Source organism: Apis cerana, linkage group LG1 (assembly GCF_029169275.1).
Source record: "Apis cerana isolate GH-2021 linkage group LG1, AcerK_1.0, whole genome shotgun sequence".
In the NCBI taxonomy this organism is placed as follows: Eukaryota; Metazoa; Arthropoda; class Insecta; order Hymenoptera; family Apidae; genus Apis; species Apis cerana.
The window spans coordinates 632182-655164 of NC_083852.1; the positions used below are offsets into that span (position 1 = coordinate 632182).

The 22983-nt window shown below is 47.7% G+C and overlaps 2 protein-coding genes across 3 annotated transcripts in view; both read right to left on the reverse strand.

Moving 5' to 3' along the window:
• The window catches only part of LOC107992718 (uncharacterized), a 196033-nt gene extending 182315 nt beyond the window's left edge, over positions 1-13718 (reverse strand). Inside the window, exon 1 of the mRNA XM_062083123.1 lies at positions 10101-13718. The gene's annotated coding sequence lies outside the window, so the exon portion shown is untranslated. The remainder of the gene's footprint in view (positions 1-10100) is intronic.
• A 135-nt stretch (positions 13719-13853) lies between these two features.
• LOC107992711 (dendritic arbor reduction protein 1) overlaps positions 13854-22983 on the reverse strand; it is a 50829-nt gene continuing 41699 nt past the window's right edge. Inside the window, exon 2 of one of the 2 annotated variants that reach the window (XM_062083062.1) lies at positions 13854-21115. In XM_062083062.1, coding sequence (XP_061939046.1) covers positions 19226-21115 — 1890 coding nt within the window. In that variant the 3' untranslated portion in view covers positions 13854-19225. The remainder of the gene's footprint in view (positions 21116-22983) is intronic. The other variant, XR_009832195.1, reaches the window with a different exon arrangement.

A 22983-nucleotide genomic window follows, 5' to 3' on the forward strand; every position in this document is an offset into this window, starting at 1 on the left:
AAGGGGAAGAAGAAGAAGAAGAAGAAAAAGTTCGACAGATTCCTTCGAATCCCGCATAATTGCAGTTAATCGTTCTGCTTTCCGACCCGTTCCCTATCTCCCAAAACGAAATCTGATTACGTAGTAATAAAAAAGTAGAGAAGAGGCGATCGTAAAAAAAATTGGGGTAAAATAAAGGGCGAATTCGAATTTATGGAAAGAGGCACGTCTTATATCTTTCGGAGTGAATTATCTTGGAAGAGCGATGAAACGGTCAGTTTTCATTGAGGATGGCTCGGCGTAGAAATACGCGAGTACGGAGAAACTAGCACGACAGGAAGGATATCCGTGGTACGAGATCGATGCTCGGGACGTTTAATTGGCAATTATTTGTTGAAGCAGCGAGACCGACACCATAAAGCATTGTAAATCGACTAAGAATAAATCCTCCCTTTGCCGGAACACTCGCCGACCGTCCATGATGGGTGAAATACGTCCTCGGCCCAACCCCTCTAATCCTTTTCCCGCGCGTGTATTTGCACGCGGAATAAAAGGGATAAGATACATCGTATTCGCACTTACCACGAACGGGGGATTTTTGGAGGAGCGTAACTTCTTCCCTTCCCTCCTCCTCCCTCCGAAGAGAGGAAAAAAGATTCGACGAATAAACAGATTCGAGAAGAAAGAAAGAGAGAGAGAATATTTAGGAAAACCTCTTCGAAGACTCTCTCTCCCTTCGAATTGAATAGTAAAATTGAGATCGACGATGGTTCTCGAATATGTATGTATGCATGTATATATATCGGTGATTCGCGTGTCAATTTCCACCGATTAAGCATTGCGCAAAACACTCGCGCGTTAAAACGGTCCGCATTCTTCGACCGCCTAATAAGAAAAACGGAGTAACGTTTCGTTTCGCTAATTCAACGAGCTCGAAATAACATAACTGTACCGAGGCTACGGGAGAGTCAAACATGGCGAACGATTTCCCGCTTCCGTCGAGTCCGCGCGTGCTCGCGTTGCAAAATCGCGCCGCGACAAAACCGTGTAACAGGCCGGCTGCTTTATTTGTAAATAAGAGTCCCATTGACGAGGGGTAATTATCATGAACGATCGGGAACGACAAACAGGCTGGACTTATCGACGACGAGCACGGCGAGCTTCTGTCGTCGAACGCCAGTGCGGAGAGAGAGAGAGAGAGAGATGAAAAAAGAGGGACGGAGTGTAACAGATCGATTGGAAGGAACGGACGAGAAGAGCGTTATTAGTTTTGCGAGCGATTTAGCAATAAATCCGAGCGATTCCACGTCCCGCTCGCTCGACACGTAGCTTTTTATTCGTGCCTCTTCTCGGTTCGCTTCTCATCGGTGTGGACAGTAATTAATGAGAAAATCTCGGCTGATAGACCGTTCCTTTCCGTTTCTTTGCAGTTCGAGTTATACGAGCGTAGAAATAATGCTTTTTCTCGCACCGGTATCGCATTACCATCACCACCACCATCGCCACCGTTACTACTACTACTTTGTAATTCGTTTCGTGGAATATCGCGATTGGGAACTTGGAAAGTTTCGTAGATACGAAAACACGTTTGTGAACGTTGCGATATAAATTATGTATAAATTCGAAAATAAGGTGTCGCGATGGATAGTCCTGGTAATTGTCGCGCAAAAGTTTATCGAGATCGTGCGTGGACGGCGCGTAGTTTTTCTATCTTCGATGTTTCGAACTTTCCTCTTGGAGGAAACGGATGATTTAGGGACGAGGAAGAAAATGGAACGGCCGGTGGTCGAGAAACAAATGCTTTCGCCGGAGGACAATAAACTCTCCTCTCGAGGAGAGGACGCGAGAAGAGAAGTTTACTGGACCGAGACTCGGGCCGAGAGAAAGAGTCAGTCTTCCTTTTGCCACTCGACTGCGCGCCAACCGCTCGTTCACTCGTGACTTTGTCTGTCCGTTCACACCCGCGCCATAGAGTCTACTCTCCACTCGACTCCTATACCCTTCGCTCCACCAAAGAAACGCGAAGACGTCTCCTTCCTTTTTTCCTCTCGTTAATTTTCGTCAAGTGGTCGAAATAAGATACGCGTCTCGTTTCGATTCAATCGTCGCGTCGACGCTTCGTCCCTTTCGCCGAAGAATGCGGCGAGGAAAAAAGGATCCATCAGATCCATTCAGATCCGCGGACACGAGAAGCGAGAGAAAAAAGAGTAGGTAGGAAAAAGGCAGGGAGAAACGACGCGGAACGGCAACAAGATTCAAGGAGCACGGTCTGATCGCTAATGGCGACCAATCGATCGACCAACCATAAATGTTAACCACACTCGGAACGAGTCTAAGCAACAGTGTAGGCAAAAAGGGAGGACGAAAAGAAGAAGAAGAAGAAGAGGAGGAAGAAAAAAAATAACGTCGATCGACGTCACCGCACGACGTCCATTGAGACCCGTGACGAGCGATCCATCCGTTGGCGACAAGATTCCGGAAACGCGGAACGATAACGAGATTCACGTAGCGCGGGACGCTACGTGGCTAGCAGCGATCGTAAACGTTGGCCAACCGCCTCCTCGGCAAAAAAACGTTGCCGCTTCTTTGCCCCGTTTCTTGTCGCCGTTGCTCGCGGTTGTTGTAAACCCGCGCCACGCACCGGCAACCGCTCGGACTCGCGCTTGGCAACGGCCGATGCGGGCTTTCCCCTAAAGGGTTATTACTACGAATATTGGCAGTAGGTATTCCCGCTGCGGACACGGGGCCACCTTTCTTCTCCGCCACGGGGGATTTCTTGCCCCGCCCGGTTGTGTCATCTCGCGCCGGTTTACGAAGGAACAGAAAGAGAGAGAGAGAGAAAGGGAGGAGAGGATCGATCGGAGCAAGAAGCGCGATGGGCCGCGCACGACGAACGAACGAACGAACGCAAAGGCGAGTTTAGGGCGAGCGTTGATAGAGCGAGCGATGTTTTGCGGAATTGGCCAAGGCCTGGCCATTTTAGGCCCGCTGCCTCGGGACGACAGCGTTCACCTCCACATCTGGAGAAAATCAGCGAGCCGGGATTCAGCCGGGGCTCGATAAACGTCGCGGGGTTTGACACGACTCGTAATGGGATAGTCGGCCAATAGCGATAGCGGGCAATAGAGGAGTTAGGCGTGCGTGTATCCGACTGCTCGATGCGATCGGATCGCCACTACCAGGAGCGTATCTACCCACCGCTACCTGTCCGCATCTCTTGGAACGTTCGCCGGCTAGATTGGAAACGCTGGTCGTTAGGTTTGACAAATAGAGGCCTCCATCTGTTGGACGAATGCGCGCAATACCGAGAGATCGAGATACAACTCGACCCAACGATTTTTCGAATACAAACACGTATCGGGTAATTTGAAATTCGAAATGCCAACTCTTCTCGTCGATTAATTCGACAACGAGTATCGAATTTGACTCGTGCAATACGAAAAATATCTCGGCTAATCTACTCGCAAAGCTTCTAAAGCGACAGATAGATGCTTGCAAACGTGGTTTCCGCTTAGTTCGAAATTGTAAAGAAACGGGAGAAGCGAGGAGGGGGTGAAAAGAAGTCGGTGGTGAGCGGAAGCGGTGACAGGTACCCCGCAGACGTGGAACCCGGCGTGCCCTTAGCGGAACGGATAAGCGAGTTGCCAACTTGCCAAATAGAGAATCCGGTCTCGACGTAGGCGGTCCCAGCCGCGGCCGCTCTGCGCGGGAGGAATCGTCGCGGTCCCCGACGACAACAACCCCCGTTGACGATCGTTTCGCACGGCCGTTTCGCAGGCCGATCGATTTACATGGCGAGCCGTAGCGGGATGATCGATCGACTCGTCGCCACGGAGGGAGAAGCGTCTCGAAAACGGTCGTTTCTCGCTGCGGGCGCACCTTTTCCCATGCCGTAGGGCCTCGGCCGCGCTGCGACAACCTGTTACCTTGCGGTGCCCCGCGCGAAACTCGACTCGAGGAGGAATCTCCCTCCTCGATTAATATTGGCGGCCGGCGAATATTTAAAAGCGGCCGGGCGCGGGATCGTGTTCCGCGTCAGCGAAACTGTCGGGGTGCTAAGGACGTCGCCACGGATCGACAGCCGGTTGAATTATCATCCCGAGGCGATCGTGTCGTCCCGCGTGCTTCGAGATCGTTCGTGTCGCCAACCGTTTCCTCGTCGTCGATGACTCCTTATTTACGGCCCGATCTTCGTTCTACAAACTCTCCGCGCTCGTGTATGTATATATATATATATATATACGTATATTCTTTCGTTAAAAGAGCACGTTACTTATTTTTCCGAGCAATGAAATACAGCATTTGTCGTGTGTTTGATCTCGCGTATACTCCTTCCTTCTCTTTTTACGGAATTAAAATTTCGAAAATAAGAGAAAACTTGGGAGAAAAGGGATTGCTTAGATTCCGTCGAAATATATTTGTTTCCTTTATTAATGATAATGACGGTTTATCAGTGACGTCGAATCGAGAGGCTGTCGATCTAGACACCACCGATCAATTAGCGTCTCCGGATACGAAGGTTAATAAAATACGATCGTTTTCCCGATTCGTAGCAACGATCGGATGGCAGGAGGGGGCAGAGTATAAATAATGTAGAGGGATCGGTCGTTAGCTCTAAAAGAGCTACCCGTTTCTACGGATGCAGGCATTCATTCAGGGACAGATTGCCGCGGCGTCACTCGACGAACGGTGGTCCACGATTGGCCGAAGGAATCGCGATCGAGTGGAACAAGCTCTCGATATAATAGTTTCGTTGTTTCAGGAGTCATCCCCCTGATCTTTCCTCCGCGCATCGAACCGTAAATTAAATCGCGAGGCAAAGGAAGACGACCGCTATACCAAGTGGACGCGAATAATTCAATCGGAGTTTAAAGTATTCGCACAAGTCGCTATATATAAATAAATATTTATATACGTATATTTTTCCCATCGATCGATCTATCCTGGTTCGGCCTCTGCCCCAATCCCGCCGGGTTATTCGCGTACATCCGACACGCTGTCAAGATATAACCGCCTCGCCTCGTCCTCGACGACTGACGTTTCGCGGTAATGCAATTAAGCGGGCTGATTTATTATTGAGGATGAAACGCGGAGGTTGGAGCGATACCCGCGCGAAATATCGGGATATTTCCGGGACGGAATCGGATTAATCCCCGCGTGCGACGACCTGATTTCCAATCTCGTGGATCGATCGCCCTTCCCGAGCCAGTCCAGCTTCCAGGAATTTGGTTAGAGAGATGGATGGGGCATAATTTATGTGTCGCCCACGACGAGGATCTAACGTCAATCCGTCTTTCGAAAATGTTACCAACGTTTGGAGAGACGTTTCGAAGGAATATCCGGTTAACGGTTTGGGAGAAATTTGGACGTTTTATTTTTAAACGTACCTAGTAACCGGCTTCGCTTTTGCGCGTATGAGCGTCTTACGTGAAACGACTTTATACACTTTGTAATAAAGAAACAATCGGAATGATCAGATACTGCGCTCTTATTAATTGGAAATCTTGTATAAATCGATCGAGGATTGCCGCACGACGATGAATGTATTAACTGGACGAAATTCATTTTCAAATCGATCACTGATCGATAGGTTTTCAATAGTTGAGAATTATTCCGTAAACTTGTTAAGAACTATCGATAAATTTTAAAATTAAGTAATCATCGTTAGAAATGACTCCTTTTCAATGATTTTCTGTAAGAACTAAAATATACGAAAAATAGAACTTTCTACTTTCTGTTGATTCGCAAATGCTTTTCAAATCCCACTAAAATTAATTTCAACGTTTACGGCCGTCCGTGACAACTGTGGCGACTCTCGAGCCCGAATAGGAACGCGCGAAAAACTCGAACGAACCCGACGAAAGAGAGGGAAAAAAGGAGGAAAAGGCCGAAAATGAAATTGACCGATCGCGTGGTACATCCTTCGCGAAAGACGAGACGAAGGAGGAACGGAGGGAGCATTAAGCCGTATTTACGCCTGACGGCGATTTCGCGTGGGCGAGCGGCAGCGGCAATTACCGGGCCAAGCGAAGCCGCCTTAACGAGCGCTTCCCTTCGCTCCTCTCCTCCATTACCGATCGAGGTGTCCCACGAATTTTGAGGAACACCTTTGAGAGCCAGCCGCCTCTCCTCTCCTACGATTTTCCCGCCGATTCCTCGGCCCGGTCGTGCAGCCCAAGGGCATGAAAAAAAAGAGAAACGAGGAAGAGAGAGAGAGAGAGAGAGAAAGGCAGGAAGAATGATTCTCGGGAGCAGCAACCTGTGGACCGGGCTTTTTATCGCGCCGGTCGGAGCCGGCTTTACGAGGAGTCCCATAACGGAAATTTACGGTCCTCCGTTGCACCCTGTCCTTCCTTCTCTCCTTCCCTCTCTCTCTCTCTCGACTCGAGTCGTGTCCCCAGCGCTGGGTCCCGATCCAGCGTTCCCAAGCCGATCAACCTTCGATTCGGATCGGAGGTTGGATCCACGGCCGGAAAGAATTAACGCCGATTAATTAAGGCTGCCGGATTCGGACACTCTGTGTGGTCCCGCGGGTGGGGCGAGTCGGAGGGGAGGTCTTTAAAGTACCGGTTATATGTACGACAGCCATAGGAACGGCCGCCTACGCTCCCTGTTTTCGACGATCCTTATTGATCCCGGTTCCGTTAAAAGGGAGGACCGTCCGGCGCTAATTGGGACGGAGAGCGCCGACGTTTCTCACCGAGTCTCGAAGAGGGTTGGGGGTAAGATGGATTCGCGAATTTTGGTCTTTAGTCAGTCGTATATACTTTGTGAGTTTTCGCACTGTTTCGAGGCAGGAATTTTATTTGGAAATTTATCGCGACAGGAATTTTTCGATATTTCTCGCTTCCCTTTCCGCATCTTGGCGATCTTCACAGCCTGGAAACGCGATCCTCGGAAGATAGGAGCGGGATAAAATTGTCACGGTAATTGAACACGAGCCGTAATTCAAACGATTTCCTAGTCAAAGTAGTAATCACGTATCGCAGATCGAAGCGGCCGATACAAGGCACGAGAACCGACTTTTATCCTGGCTTTTATCGCCTCGATCGAATATAAATCCTCTTATCTCTTCCTCTAAAAAGTTTTTCGCGTTTATCCGCAAACGTCATTACCATATTCGATAAATGTCGTGCAATTTCAATTAGCAGAATCGTTGAAACCTATCCCGCGATGAATATCTTTCCGCCTTTGATCGACGATACGAAATTAATAATCGGCAACAGTTTCGTGGCGAAATTACACGAAAATCTATCTACGCGTGCGATCGACGTTCGACACGCGAAGAGAGCGAGAATCTCGAAACGAATATTTAACGAGTCGTAGAATCAATCGAGCGGGACAATAATAGGGAAATTTACGCGAGGTCCATATTCGTTCAAATAGACAACGAGCGACAAGAAATCGTCTATCTTCGTTCCCCTTCCGCTTCTTTCGTCGAGTAACAAAATTGAGAAATTTAATAAATTCGAATTTTTAAATTACAAAATTGCGACGAAACTATTCGTTACTTCGATTTATGATCCGTATCGCACGTAGGCAGAGGGAATGAGAAAAAAAACTCCAACGCTGTCAGTCCAGCGAAGTTAACTCATTTCGCTACGCACAAGCGCGCGCGCGCACGCTGTGCACCTGTCGCGAGATATATATAAAATTAACCACCGTTAAAATTTTTCGCAATTAACGGGCCGTTACGGCGAATAAGAAACGCGCCTCTCCTTCTCTAAATTCAATCGTCCCTTCCCTCCCTCCGTCTCATTACCAAAGAGAGACACGCACGTGTTGCCGCGCGTGGAAGAAAATGAATCGGCTAATAGAGACGGAGCGCGTTCAAAGGGGCAGTCGTGGAACGCGTGCATTGCCGAACGCGAGCACTGCGAGATCGTATCTGGTGGCCGCCCACGCGGTTGGAAAACCGGCGCGACTCGAGCGCTCGCCCCTTTTGGAAAAGTTTGATCCGGGTGGTGCGCGACACGCGACCGACTCGCCGATAAGATCATTGTTCTACAAGCGGCGCGATGCGAAAGAGCGCGTGTCGGCCGATACAACCGGTACCCGATCGGGTTATCTCCGCTTCCTAGTCGGATACGCTCGTTTTTTGGCCGCGTAGCACGGGACGTTGCCAAGGTGAAGCGAAACTGCGATCGATCCGCGATACGATCTACGCGAGACGCCCACGCTCCGCCGTCCTTCTCCTACCGGTCCATAGAGGTTGCCGCGTTCCTTTCAGCGGCTCTCGATCGAGCAATTTTAACCAAACCGTCCAATCGATCGGTTCGATGTTATTTCTTTTTATCGGTCGACGCGTATTTGTCGGAAAAGTGGGGAAGGAAAATTGCTGGCTAAATTCCCTCTGCTGCGGCGGAACGATTCAGACTCGGCTCGTATGACTCGCGAATACGTAGCAACTCGGCTAAATTGTGTGTCCCGGAGATCGGATCGATTCTCTCCGGGCGTTGAAATAGATAAAATTCTCGTTAAAATTCCACGAACCTTTTTGCATCCCGTCTATAAAAGGCGCGAATCGTCGACCAGTCGTTGGTCCCCGATAAATTCGCCCACGCCGTCGACCGCGTTCCGGCTGATGAATGTCTGTTTTTCCACTCGGATTTTTCCCTCCAACGATTTCGCGCGCGTTCGATCGGCGGCGGCGGGTCATCGGCATTCCACGGCGAGCTGCCGCTCAACCGGGACGACGACGCAGTAAATCTCGACGCGGAAAGAACGTGCTCGAGGAGCCCTCGTTGCCTTTGCGCGGACGCCGGGTACAACGAAGTTACCGCAAGAAAACCTGCGTCGTCCTCCGTCGAGCGGTCGCCTGAAAAACGGAAATTCTTCCACGGGCTCGCCGATAACTGAAACATCGATCGGATCTATCGCGATTGAGACATTTTCCATCTTCCCCTCACAAAAATCACCGGCTAATTATCGACGGCGTCGTTCCATCCCATCGACCATCGTCGAGACAATTGCTTGGGAGGAGAGAAGGAACCTGGAGGACATGTATCGAGGAGACGTCGATTGGCCGACGCTCGTTCCTCGCCGATTACGGGCAGCAGCTGATCTATTATACCGCGCCGAGCTTCCATGAACCCGTGCTGCGCGCCTTTTGCATCCATTCCTCCCCTCCCGTTTGTCACGAATGACAATTGATCGGGCGGGTTCGAGCGGAATCGATGTTTCGAATTGTTCTTAGTCACGCGTCGATTGTCGCGAAAGATTCGACTCCTTTTCCTTGTCCCAATCAAAATATCGTATATTATCGTAACCATAACCGTAAGATTACGTCGAATTATTGTCGAAGACAACGGGAGGCAGAGGTATTCCTCCGAGTTTCGTCTTCATTTCGATCGGAGGGAAGTTAAAAGAGGAAAGAGAGAGCGGGATGAATCGGGACGGAGAGGACGGGAAGAAAAAGGGAAAGACCAAAAGGGGGCAGAAGGAACGGGGGAGGAGGGAGAGGGGAGGCAGGTGGTCGCGATAAAAAGTTGGACCGGTCCACGGCGTAGAAAGGCAAGCGTCGTGGCGTGGGTGGAACGAGGACCGGTGACAAGTACGATCAGCCGGTTCGACCGAGCTGATCGGGGGAAGAAGAAGAGGAGGGGGGGGAGAAAAAGAGCGCGGTGAGCCGCGGAGGCTGCGGAGGGGGCGGGAGAGGGAAAAAAGCGAAGAGAAGTCGAAGAAGACGAAGTCGGTTGGAAGGCAGCGTCGACGACCGGCAGCGCTTATAATTTCTAATGGGCACCGCTGCACTTTTTGCGCCGGGTCCGGAACGCCGCAATAATTTATATCCGCGGGGACAGCGTCGCGCGTGCGTCGGCGTGCATACGAGAAAAAGCGAGAAAACGAGCGGGGAATCGCGCCACGCCGCGACTCTCTCGTCGATAATCCCCCCAAGATACGGTTTATGAATCGTGATCCACGCAATAATCGCTCTCGTCCTCCGATTATTTATAGAAAAAAAGAAAAAAAAAAAAGGAAACGAACAACTGTTTACGCGCAAATATGTAATTTTTAACGTTTCCGTTTAACGTTTCTCCAGTGTTCTCGATCGTGTAAAGAAGATAGTGGAAACGAGGTATTCGCATTCGTGCAAAAGCGGAGATATATTATACACTTACCGATCGAGCAAGATTCCGCTGAGGAAAAGGTTAGAGGTGGATGACCCGGCTCGTCAGCACTTTTTTTTAAGACGACGCGGTCTCGCACGCCCCCGAATATCGTAGCATCGTCACGTTTCTTCCCCGAGGTAGATCCTCTTCTTCTGAGAAAGATATCAAAATACTTTGAAACCGAGGAAGACACGCGCGATCCGTGTAACCGAATCCCCGTCTAGAACACAATACCGGTATATATAGAGTGGAAATATAACGAATTTAACGAAACATTTCTTTCCTCGAGTCAACGAATCAACGAACCGAATTAAGCTGCGCGTCTTTTTTTCTCATTGTAACGTCAAACTCCACGTAAAAAAGAGGAAAAGGAAAGGAAAGAAAAAAGGGATAAGAGATAAGAAAGCAATCGTGCGACAAGATTGATAACTTGCGAATAGCGAGCTGATAGCACGCCTACACGTGTAGTTGTAATAAAACGCGTGAAACAAAGACGCTTTGTATCGAGGATTGATCATCGGCCGTGCGAAACATCGATCCGCAATTTCCACTCGTAAACAACGCGAACGCATAAACGGCGATTAAGATAAGGCTGACAATGGTCCGTTAATCCAATTACAAGCCGCCCCTCCTCCCCACCGGCAACCGGTTCGCGGAACGGTTGACCGATCGCGAGCAGATTCCCACCCGATGCACCGCGCCGATATTTAAAAGAAAAGGAACCGTGTCACCGGATATTGTTGCGGGGATGATCGCGCCCGCGTCCGATTATCCGACTATCCCTTACACGAAACGTCGATTATTCCATTACCACTTATCCGGCCTATCGATCGGCCGATCGACAGGATACGAGGCGCACCGAGTTGACCGAGCGCGCATATAACCGAGATATCCACCTGAAATCAGGCGGGCGTAACGCAAATCAAGCAGAACGTCATTATGCGATAACAAATACCTTGCACGCACCCCTTAATGCACCGTCACCTGCGCTCGCCTTTCTTCCATCATTTCCAATATAACCGTCGTTCTTTTATCCTCTTCGCGCTCTTATTTGGAATACCATTATCTCACCACGATATACTTTGAGTCAAACTATTTCTAACAATGGATCGGTCGCTTTCGAAACGATAAAATCGTTACACCGATTAAATTAACGATTTGTATCGCGGGTAAGTTGGGTCGATCGTCAAGATGTTATTTACAATTTTCTTCGTGCTTATTCAGAATTATCTCTGTTCCCGAATGAAAGTATTTCTAATAATGGATCGACTTTGAAACAATAAAATCGTTACGATTATGTAAATTAACGACATGTGATATGTCGTGGATGTGTTTATCGTTGGTTGGATATTAAGATGCCGTTATAGAATTTTTGAAAAAGTCATCGCCTCGATTATTAATCGTTACTTTCTTACGTGATATTTTAAATAAGCACATCGTTGCGATAGACGGTCGCCTTTTGTGACAGGTTCATTACGGTTTTTTGTTGTTTCGCTTTCTACACGCGCGCAAGCTATCCACGGCTTTTTCATTTTTTTCAATTTTACGTTCAAGTAAACAATTTCTCCTTACCTAACCTATATATATATATATTTTCTACGCGAAAGTCGTATAGAAAGAATTCCTTTTAATTTTAATCGATGCTCGTGTACGGTTACTTTATAAGTTTAAGATTTTATCCATTTGTAACAGTTGTCACTGTGTATAATAAAATCTGATACAATAATTAACGCGTTGTACAAATCGTTTGTTTTTATTTTCTTTTTTTTTTATTAAATCCAACATCTGAGCTGAACGAAAAGTGTTTTCGATCAGGATAAAACGTCGAACCAACAATTCGTTCCCATCGTTCACGCTAACGTGTTTTTAAACGTGTTTTTAAACATTTGGACAATCGTTATTATTAGTATTATCGATGAAATAGAGCGATCGAGAAGTCGGTCTTGATTTAACGAGGACGGAAAGCCGGCTCGATGAACAAGAAGCGAAGATCTGGATTATCGATTATCGCTATATCGTGCGTATCGGCGTAATCGATCTCGTAATTAAACGTAATAATCCAGCGGCGAGATTTAAGGAGCAGGGTCGAAAGGTGAAGGAAGAGCGGCATCGCCGATTCGACCGAGATAAATTCTCAAAAAAATATCTCGACCATCTTCTCTCCCCGTTGAAAATATCGATCGAATTTATTGCACTTTCAAAACTTTCCAAAACTTTCTATATTATTCGATAGCTTCGTTTTCACGAATTTTCTTCTAATTCGAAGTCGCGACAGATGTCGTTCAATTTCCCCCCCTCTCTCTCTCCTTACATAAATCAACGATACCAGTTGGTCGAATAAAGGAAAAAAAATAAAGGACAAATCGAAGGCAACGCGTAAACAGATTCGTTCGAGGACCGCTATTAGCGCGGATGTCGTGACACGATTACGACGATGGACAGCTCGTTGAGTAACCGATTCCCGGCTCTTACGGAAGAAAAGAAAAAAGTCGAGTGTCCCTCTAACGAATTTCAACGAGGTTGCTCGCGCCCCTGCCTTTCTCTCTCGTTTCGTTCTCCACTTTCAGGTGGAGGCAGGCGAGGAGAAAATAAAAGGGCGATCTCGTGATGCCGTTCCCGATCCCGTGGCGCGTACACGCGAGTCCAACGCAGGAGGAGAACGCGCGACCTGCCGATCGCGTGCGCCGCGGGAATTAATAATCGAAAACGCGAGCGAAATAATATTTTCCACCCGAGAACATCCGACGCGTTGTTTTCTTTTCTTCTTTTCCTTCTTTTATTTTCATCGCGGCCAAATGTATCGAGTCAGCGCGTTTCGTACGATAAAACGCGCTTCGACAATCGTAAACTCGCTCTCTCCGCCCCGATTATCCGATACTCGATGACTTCGTTGTCGCCAATTATTCACGCTAATTTTTTTAATATTTGCTTATCGAGTCACGTGTTGCAATATCTGGAATGTATTCCATATTATGAAAATTTTTTCTTCTACAAGATACGTGACATAATGATAATTCTACCAGATAATGGGCAGCTTTCAATGACGAGTATTAAAAGATAAACGCCCGAAGACAATCTTTAATCCGGGTTTGATGGAAAAAAAAGAGAAAAATTAATATCTGATAATTATACACCGATGCAATTATTATTTTCCGATATCGTGAAAAAGTGGTTCCGATATCGTGGTTGGAAAAAGTTTCGAATAAAATTTCTTTTACGATTTAATTAGTTATGTGTGAATATAAACAATCGTCGAGAGAGACGAACGTACGTTTTTTAAACATATCTTTCAACGATATTATTCACGCACGAGTCTAGTTTCACCGATATATTAATTGATAATTTACGACTTTAATTTAATCTAACCTCGTCGATAAGGATCCGTTTTATCTAGAAGAAATTTATTTATAACATCTAATCAAATCTAATTAAAAAGTATTCGTTCCTTTTATCTGAACATCAATATTACCTACCTGGAATTAAAGATTATATGGTTATATAGATGGTGTAAAATACGAATAGCGCTATATACATATATATAAAAGGACGAATAACGATAAACATTCCTTCCAGAAAATCCATTCTATATATCTCAGGAATAGCTACGTGTGATCATAATATTCCCATCCTATAATTGGTTACGGAAATGTCATGAATATCTGTTAAATATTTTACATCGCGATAAGGGGAAAAAAGGGCGATCTCAAATACGTGCGATCCGCGTAACGAAGCTGTAACGAAGTTTCGAGAAATCACAAGCGATTTAGAAACAATTAACGTGTATATATATTTCCATCGTAAGTGTGCAGCAACATACAGAGTTTCAGTTTATCGTTCGATGTACAGATATTAAGGATCATCACTCGTAGAAACGGGTACAAAGGGAACACATCGCAAAATCCGTTCGAGCCCTTTCCTCTTGAAAAAAAAGGCCGTGAAAAAAGACGCGCGCAATCGAGTCGACCAGATCTCTTCTTCTCTCTTCTCTTGCGCATCTCATCTTCCGCAACCAGATAATTCGAATACTATCTTCGAATTCGGTATATCGAATCGGCGGAATTGTATTTCGAATAATTGTACTTCCACATTGGAGCGTAATTTTTCACAAATCTCGAATCGTAGCGGTTTGCACGACGCTGTTCGTGCGCGAGTAGTGTGGCACAAGTTTCGCGCGGGAAAAGTATAGGGAATTCGAAAGTTGGTGCGTTTGCCACCGATTATGAAAAAATATTCGTTCTTCTCGCGCGTTTATCTTGGTGATATGTATTCTAATTCGACGAGGCTCGGTCTCCTTCAAACGCTACACTGGCGAAGGCACGGCACCGTTCCCACGACAGTCTTATGGAATCGAGTTAAAATCCGTGGATACGATAAAATAAACGAGAGCATGGAAAGGAAGGAAAATCAAAAGTGGAAATGATCGTGACGATAAAGAGATAGATAGATGGATAAATAGATAAATAAATAAATAAATGAACGAACGAGTCGTCTACGAGTAGGGAGAAGGATGAAAAATGAAAAATGCGCGTGATAGATTCGTTGAAAAATTATATTTTTTTTTCCATTCTGGCACGATTGGTAAACACAACATAATTTATAAATTAACATACACAATCGTCATCATCAATAATTTACAGAAACCCTCGTGAGCATTTATATATATATATATATATTTTTTTTGTTTCTTTTTTCTTTTCTTTTTTTTTATAGGATCTTTACTTGTTCGTCGTTATACAAAAAAAAAAAAAAACGTGAACAGAACGTCACGGAACGAGAAGAGAATCATCCGCGGATAATGCCGTATATACGTTCGTCGTCCCTCGTCATTTTCCCCTTCCCAAACGATACACGGGGAGGGGGGAAAATGATGCAGAGGAGGAGGGCGAAGAAGAAGCTCGAGAAACTTTTATAAATGCGGACATATTGATTCGAATTTCGAAGTTCGTTTCGAGCGGAGCTTTCTTCTCCATCCCGCGGTCGACGAGACAGGGCGGAATTTTTCGATGAAACGAGGAACAAGGGGGAAGGGAGAATGTAAGAAGAATAGGACGAAAAATAGGAAGCTTGACTTGCGAATAGGATAACAAAATAAATAATAGAAGCATTAAACATGATTAATCACTTAACAACGTAACTAGGCATAATAATTAATAATATAATAATAATAATAATAATAATAATAATAATAATAATAATAATAATAGAAATAATCATACGAATGGCTAAATGAGTGTTAATAATTACAAGAACAGGTTGTCTGGCACGGCGATCGCTTAATTGCCTGAAGACACAAAGAACGTGTGCATTATTCTTTTCTTTCTTCTTTTATTATACAATTACGTCCCTTTTTTATTTCGTTTCATTCCCATCTCATCAAGCGAAAAAAGGACTCGTTGCACGAGAGATTCTCTCAATTTTAAGGCTGAATCACGCGAGGGTTGGATATCGAGACGGACGTCTCGATATGATAAAGAAACAATAAATCAAATCGTACGTTACTTCAACTTGTAAATTAATCAAATTTATCCTTTGCTGTTAAAGAAGAAAATTTTCCTTTTCCTCTCATCAAACGAAAAAGAAGAAAAATAATAACGATCAAAGTAAAAGACAAGACAAAAATATTCCAAGAAAGAAAAAAAAAAAGAAAGGAAAAAAAAAGAAAAGTCAAGTGAAAATAAACTGCAATTTCTCGCAAAAAAAAAAAAAACACACACACGATTTGGAAAAATATTTTCATAAATTTTCAACGATTTCGTTCGATTCAGGAACAAACAATAAGACCTTCCGCCTCGAGGTCTCTCCCTCTTTTGTATCCTTCTCTTGTCTCGCTCCGACAAGCCGCCTTCCGAGTAATCGTTCGATCGACAAAGGCAAGTGTTAAAATGGCAAGCAGAGAGCGACAGTTTTCTCTTAACGGCTAATTACACGTTCTTCCTCGAAACGCTTAAAACGGTAAGACTAATTAGAAAAAACCTCGGTATACAAAAATACAGATATACATACCTGCCTGCGTGCGCGCGCTCCTTTCAAAACTCGCGCATATTCTACCATATTCGCGTGCATTTCCCGAACAACAACGCGTTTATTACGTAGGTGTACAAGTGCGCTATCTTTCGAATGCGAATGTATAATACATATATATATATATATATCGATATAACGATACAACGTGTGCGCGCGCACCTGTATTAATTAACGGATGAGCATCGTGCGTGACTCGCGATATTCGTCACCACCTGTTTTATCGTGGCCACGAGCGGAGAAGACACACCGGACAGCGGCCGAGTTATGGCAAGGAAGAAGGCGAACGAACGAGGTTGAGCAAGGTTAAAGTAGCTGACACCACCGTGTAGTCTCTCTCTCTCTCTTCGTGGACGATACGTCGTGGACGCGCCGTTTTATCGACAGATCCCTTTCTCCTTCGTGTCACTTAAAATATGAGAATAACGTTAACGACTCGATTCTTCAACTTCGATTAAAAACAAGAAAAAGAGATAACAGTTTCCGTTCGAATTCACACCGGATAAATTCGAAGAGCATCCGTCGAGAAAACGGCGTCGCGATCGATCCAAGTTGATCCGATTGGTCGCGAGAACGTGAGTATTTTTTCGAGGGGGATCGTCCGCATCGTGAGTCATTCCCGAATGGTCGAAATCGGCCCGCGCTTCGTCGGAACGTAATAACGCTTATAGTTAACGGATCGGTCACCAGGGGGAGGGCCACCGAAACGCGAGGTGGTTAGAGGGCGTTTCACATCGTCGCGTTACGCGAGAGAGCGTAGAGACGAATTGGAAGTGAAACTCCCCTTCGATTATTAAATCGTTCGTAACAATTTTCGAATACAACACGAGAAATAATTTCCAAGTGTGACAACTCGCGTCCTGCGCTCGCTTCTCGTTTTTTTTCTTTTTTTTTTTTTCTTTTCCCAATCTCGGACCCTTTCGCCAAGTCTCTTTCCGACGATATGTAAAAAAATATTTTTCTATCTTTTTTCGCGCACGCGTTTCGCAACATTCTCACAACGCCAAACAGTTTTCACAATAATGATATCATTATCGGTAATAATATTAATATTAATATTTATAATAATCATCATCATAATAATAATAATCATAATAATAGTAATAGTAGTAGTAGTAGTAATAATTAATAATAATAATAAAACGCAATAATAATATTAAACGTTACCCACTAATTAACGTTACATCTAAACGCTTTTATTATGCTTTAAGTTTCTTTCTTTCTGCAGGTACGGTTATGTTCATTCTCTTTCTTTTATTTATCTTTTTTCAATTCCCCTTCACGCGCAGGAAAATAATTCCCCTTTGTCGTCGCGTCTCCCTTCTCGAGATTTTGAAATTCTCTCGGGAGAGAGAGACACAGTCACGAAACGCGCTTCGACCGCTTTCCTATCTTCGCGAGCAACAAACGGATTTTTCGATAAATATATATATATATATATACTATTAATACGACGAGAGGATTTATTCGCAACGCGCAATAAAATAACACACTCTTTCTCTCTCCTGTTCGAAAAGTCGTTATAACAACTACAAAGTTCTATCGATCGCACGCTCGACAGCGTTCTTTTTTTTCAACACAATGTCAATGAACAATCACGTCTCAACTTGACGACAATTTCGTTGTCGAGCAAAACAACGAATGGATCCGAGGAAGATCGTCTTCGACGCGAATAAATATCATTTCTTTTTTTTTTTTTTTAACTTTTTCTTTTTCCTTTGAACATAGAAACATAGTTTTTTCTATAGATAACCACGTTATTAATTAAAAACAAAACAACCAGCGATCCCCTAAGAAGAGAAAGAGCGTCGCCAACGATCTTCCCCATCGACGCGCTCAACTCGACCGATACGTATATACGAGCGCGGCTTAACGATCGTTGAAAATTTGGCACAAGTTTCTTTTCCTTTCTCTCTGTCTCTCTCTCTCTCTCTCTCTCTCTCTCTCTCTCTCTCTCTCTCTCTCTCTCTCCTGTCTCGATCACACTTTTCAACGAGAGAAAATTCCGATTCACGGTAATTTTAAACAACCTTGGCGCAATTATCGTAATCATGTTGAAGAAACGCGCGAACAACGGCGGGAATGCTTTCAAATTATTCCCGTTTCATTTGCAAGAGTATCGATTGAGGGAGAGTAGTGGTGTATCGAACGTTTAAGAGATTCCAACAATCAATAACACTCGCGTGAAACGAGAGATATCGAGAGAAGAGATATGTCGAGATGTGGACGTGTTCCATAAGTAATTTCGTTTCAGAAATTCGTAAAATTATTTTTTACCGATCGATGATGCATCGATTCCTTTTTTCCTACCGTTAAACGTAACAACTTTTCGAAATCGAAACGCTATTTCTTTTTTTATTTTTTCCCCCCTTAACAAAATTCGATCCATCTATTCGAAAAACGTTTCGCTACGTACAAAAGTTTCAAATTTATCGCGAACTTGCGCTTTTTATTTTTGTTTTTTTTTTGTTTTTTGTTTTTTTTTTTTCGAAAAAAGAACTCTTAAAACGATATTATTTATGGGACTCAAACGGGGGAGGGGGGAGGGACTGGGGGAACAATTAGTCCGTGGAATCATACAGCCTCTCAAGGCTTTGAGACGCGAAGGGGAAACGCGACGGTGACATTTCGCCGAACGAAATCGCATCTTCGACGAACGAATCTCGCAAACAGGAATCTCGCGAGAGTAGCAACGGGGAAGACGAACAAGTATCATCGCTGTAATACTGTTAAATGAGCGTTCTACTCGCGTTCAACTCGACTCGAAATCGAAGCTTTTCGACCTCGACGCGAAGGACGACGAGGCGTTTTACGAGGAGAAAAAGAAAAAAATATCAACGATTTCCTCGCCAACGGATTGATTCGATTTCATCGGAAAATCGATCTTCCCTTCCATCGTTGTCCTCCTTGCGTTTTCGTGGTCCTCGTCTTCGTGGTCGTCATCGGGACCTCGCAACCTCCTCCACCTCCCAGATCCCGAAACCGTTCGTCGAAGCTCTTGATCTCCCTCCACCTCCTCCTCCACCTCCTCCCCCTCCTCCTGCTGCTGCTGGAAATCGGAAGCTGGAAACGAGCAGCGGCGAGAAACGCGGCGGTCATCCACCTGGCCGTCGTCATTCGGCCTTGATCGTAGCCGAAGGGGAGGCCATCTCGCGAGCGAACGTGGGGCTGTCCTCGCCGGGGAGGAGGCCGGGCTCGCTCTTGGGCGTCTGGACGTCGGGAAATCTGGCGTGGGTCCTCAAGTGCCTGGTGATCATGTCCCGGCGGCAGGCCGCGTACGCGCACTGGGGACACTTGTACGGCTTCTCGCCGGTGTGCGTCCTCTGGTGGGTGCTGAGATGATCCGACCTGCTGAATACCTGGCCGCAAACCTTGCACGTGTACGGTTTTACGCCCGTGTGCAGCCTCATGTGTCTGGTGAGCATGTCCGACCTCGCGAAACTCCTCTTGCACACGTCGCAGAGGTAGGCCTTGGCCGACGCGTCCTGCGGCCCCTGCCTGCGATGCCTCGAGGCCATGTGCTTGGCCAGCCGGTCGTGCAGGCTGAACATTTGCCCGCACACGGGGCAAACGTACGCCACGTCCGCCCCCGGCGGCATCTCCTCCACCACGGGGGACACCTCCAGGTTGTACCTCACGGCGACGCTCTCCTTGGTGGTGGGCGACGCCACGTCGCCCTTCACCACGGGCACGCTCACCGAGCCCCTCGACACGATTCCCGGCGGGAGCAGCTGGAGGGCGGGCGGTCGGCCGGAGGCGGCGGCGGCGGCGGCGGCAGCGGCCGCGGCCGCCGCGGCAGCCGCCGCGGCCGACGCCATCAGGTTCTTCATCGAGAGGTCTAACGGGGACTCCTGGGGGCTGGTCGTGTCGCTGTCCAAGAAACCGCTTCTCAGCGGATGGTTGACGAACACGGACGGGGTGGTGGAGAGCGGCGGCTTCTGGTCCCATCCCGGCACCAGGTCCGAGTCCGAGTGGCTCCGTCCCCTGAATATGTCCGGCAGGTACTTGGTGTGCATGTAGTGCTCGAAACTGTACGACGAGAGAGATCCTGGGGTTAACGGGGGGAGGGTGAGCGGGGTGAGTGGGGTGAGGGGCGTGAGGGGGGTTAGGGGGGAGGTGGGCGAGGGGAGCACCATGGGGGGAGTGGAGGATTGGGAACACTGGACGCAGGTGCAGCCCGCGTATTTCGGTGCCGAGGATCTTTGATGAGGGGGATGAAGGTGATCGTAAGCCAGGTGGTTGGCGTTGTTCCTGTGATGATGCCTGTGCCGGTGGCGATGATGGTGCGAGTGATGGTGCGAGTGATGATTCTGTTGCTGCTGTTGCTGCTGTTGTTGCTGTTGCTGCGTCTCTTCGCCGTTCTTGTCCCCGTCCTCGTCGTCGTGGTTGTTGCTGCTGCTGCTGCTGTTGTTGTTGCTGTTGTTGGTGTTGACGGTGGTGGTGATGGTGGTGGTGGTGGTGGTGGCGGTGGTGGTGGCGGTGGTGATGGTGGTGGCGATGGCGGTGGTGGTGGTGGTGGTGGCGGCGGTCGACTGGTTGGCGCTCGACCCGTCCTCTTGCTCCTCGCCGGTAGGCGTGGCGGGCTCCTCGCTCTTCAACCTGAGGGGTAGAAGACTGATGCCGGACGGTGGATCGGCGGCCGATCTGGACGACGACCTCGGTGAGCCGAACACGTCCTCCTCCTCCTCGGATGCCGGGCCGCTACCCTCGAACCTCAACACCTCGCCCTCGGAGGGCGAGCTCCGGTGTTGGAGGATGTCGAGGACCTGGTCGAGTCGTTTCCGGCGGCGGAGATTGCGATGGTTCCGGTTGGCCGTCGCCGCGAGGGTGTTGTTGTTGGTACAGGAGGGCGGTGGCGGCTTGGCCGGACCCGGGGGCGCGGCTGCAGCGTCCTCCACGGCGCTCTCGGCCATCGTCATCGAGGATGCGCGGCACCCGCCGCCTGGGCCCTTTATGCCGCCTACTACACCCTCGGCTACCACCGTACTGCCTCCCACCTCGTCCTGAAACACAAACCAAACCGCGCGCCGCTTTTACTCCCACTCCTCTTTTCCTCCCTGTCCTCAATCTCTCCTTGTCGTCGAATCGTCGCAGCCTCCGCCGCGCCCTCGCCTTTCGCCGATCGCGCTCAGTTTCCCTCGATCCCTTGCGTGTCGCCCAACGATCGATCGAAGGAAGGAAGGAAGGAAGGAAGGATCGAAGGCGGAAGCCGGTCGTTTCGTTTCCGTCCGCTCACCGCTTCGTCCACGCAACGAAGAAGAGACGCGACGAGGAAGCAGGAAGAGAGCGGAGCTTTGTAACGACGGTCGATGAGAGGCGATCGGGGATCGTACGCGCGATGCTCGCAACTCGGGACGGAGGCCGACGTCCACCGTCCACCGAGGCCCGTCCCGTCACGGTCCCAGTAAATCACGATTAACGCGTTCCCACTTTTTCTCCGGCGAGATACGGGAGGTACAGGTTGGCCGTCTGTCATCGAGAACTATGGATCGTAGCTATGGATTGGAGGAAAATAAGACGATCGCGGGATAGATTCGGCTCGCGCGAGATGGCGCGTCGCGTCTCCCGACCGGCCACGACGATCCCCCGACGATTCTCTCGATACTCGATAGGTTAGGGAAAGGAGGGGGAAAGCGACGATCGAGCTCGAGCGCGATCGATCTTCGCCCGTCAACCGCTTCCCAAAAATCGCCCTTCGAATTTTCTCCTTTCTCAGATACACCCGTTTCTTCTATTTTTAACGGGACGCGAGGCGAGGCGAGGCGAGGCGGAGCGCACGACTCGTCTTGTTCGATGCGACAACGGCACTTTGTCATAAACGGACCACGAGAGATGTATCCGGCGGACTATTTGAAATTTAAATGCCGCGCGCGGCACGGCGAGCGCATGAATCAACCACGTGTACGTACGACGACGAATCGAGGCAAACCCCCACTTTTTTTTTTCGGTGTAGGAGACTTCCTTTCCGTCCGAGAGGAGTTGCACGACCCATCCGAGGACGCTATAAAACTTGTAATATCGCCTGCCGCGCTCCCCCCTCCCCCCTCTCCCCGAATAATTGATCGCTACGCAGGGATTATTGCGCGAGTGCGACACGACTCGAATTGTTTATTGGCAACGCGCCAAAATTAGACAAAGTTTATACGAGAAGGATATTGTGGCAGGGGGGAGTAAAATAAATTTCCGGATGACTGGTTTTCGCTGCGAAAAGGAAAGGAATACCTCGGTGTATCCCACACGTTTCGTCTTCGCGGTTGGCAAAGTTAGAAAATCTCGAACGCGAGTTTCGAAGGTGAGGGCGAAAGAAACGGAAGACGAAAAAAGAAAACGGAACGGATAATTTACAGAAGTTCGTCTCGTTTATTCGTAATAATTTTACCGTTTCTTTCTTCTTCGATTTCGAATTTATCGATTTAGCGAAACGGAACGATTTATTTATCACAGCGAAGCGAAGAACTTTGTTTCGAAAATTGTTCCAAACATCAACGGCGACGGATTAAGAGGGAAGCCGCGCTTTCTCGTATCCTTTGACCATCGGCGCGTGGACGAAACGCGCCTCCCTTCTCTGTACCGAGGCGCGACCTGAAAAGCGCAACACGATTTTCCAGCTCGAGCGATCGATCCAGGGAATAGAAATTCGCGTTCTCGGAAGGCGAGCACTCGATCCGAGCCTCCGTCGCATTCCAACGCGTACAGCGCTCAGTTTGCCGCTGTCTCGAGTCGATTCGAACTCCCGTGCTCCTCTCGAATCCTTTCCTGGCCCCGAATGCCTGGCAAACTTGCGCCAATGCTCGATTACGCAGCAACGCTACGCGCTTGCGACACGCGTCCAACCCGAATGGCCTTCAATTTCCAACGCCTCCGCGCCCCT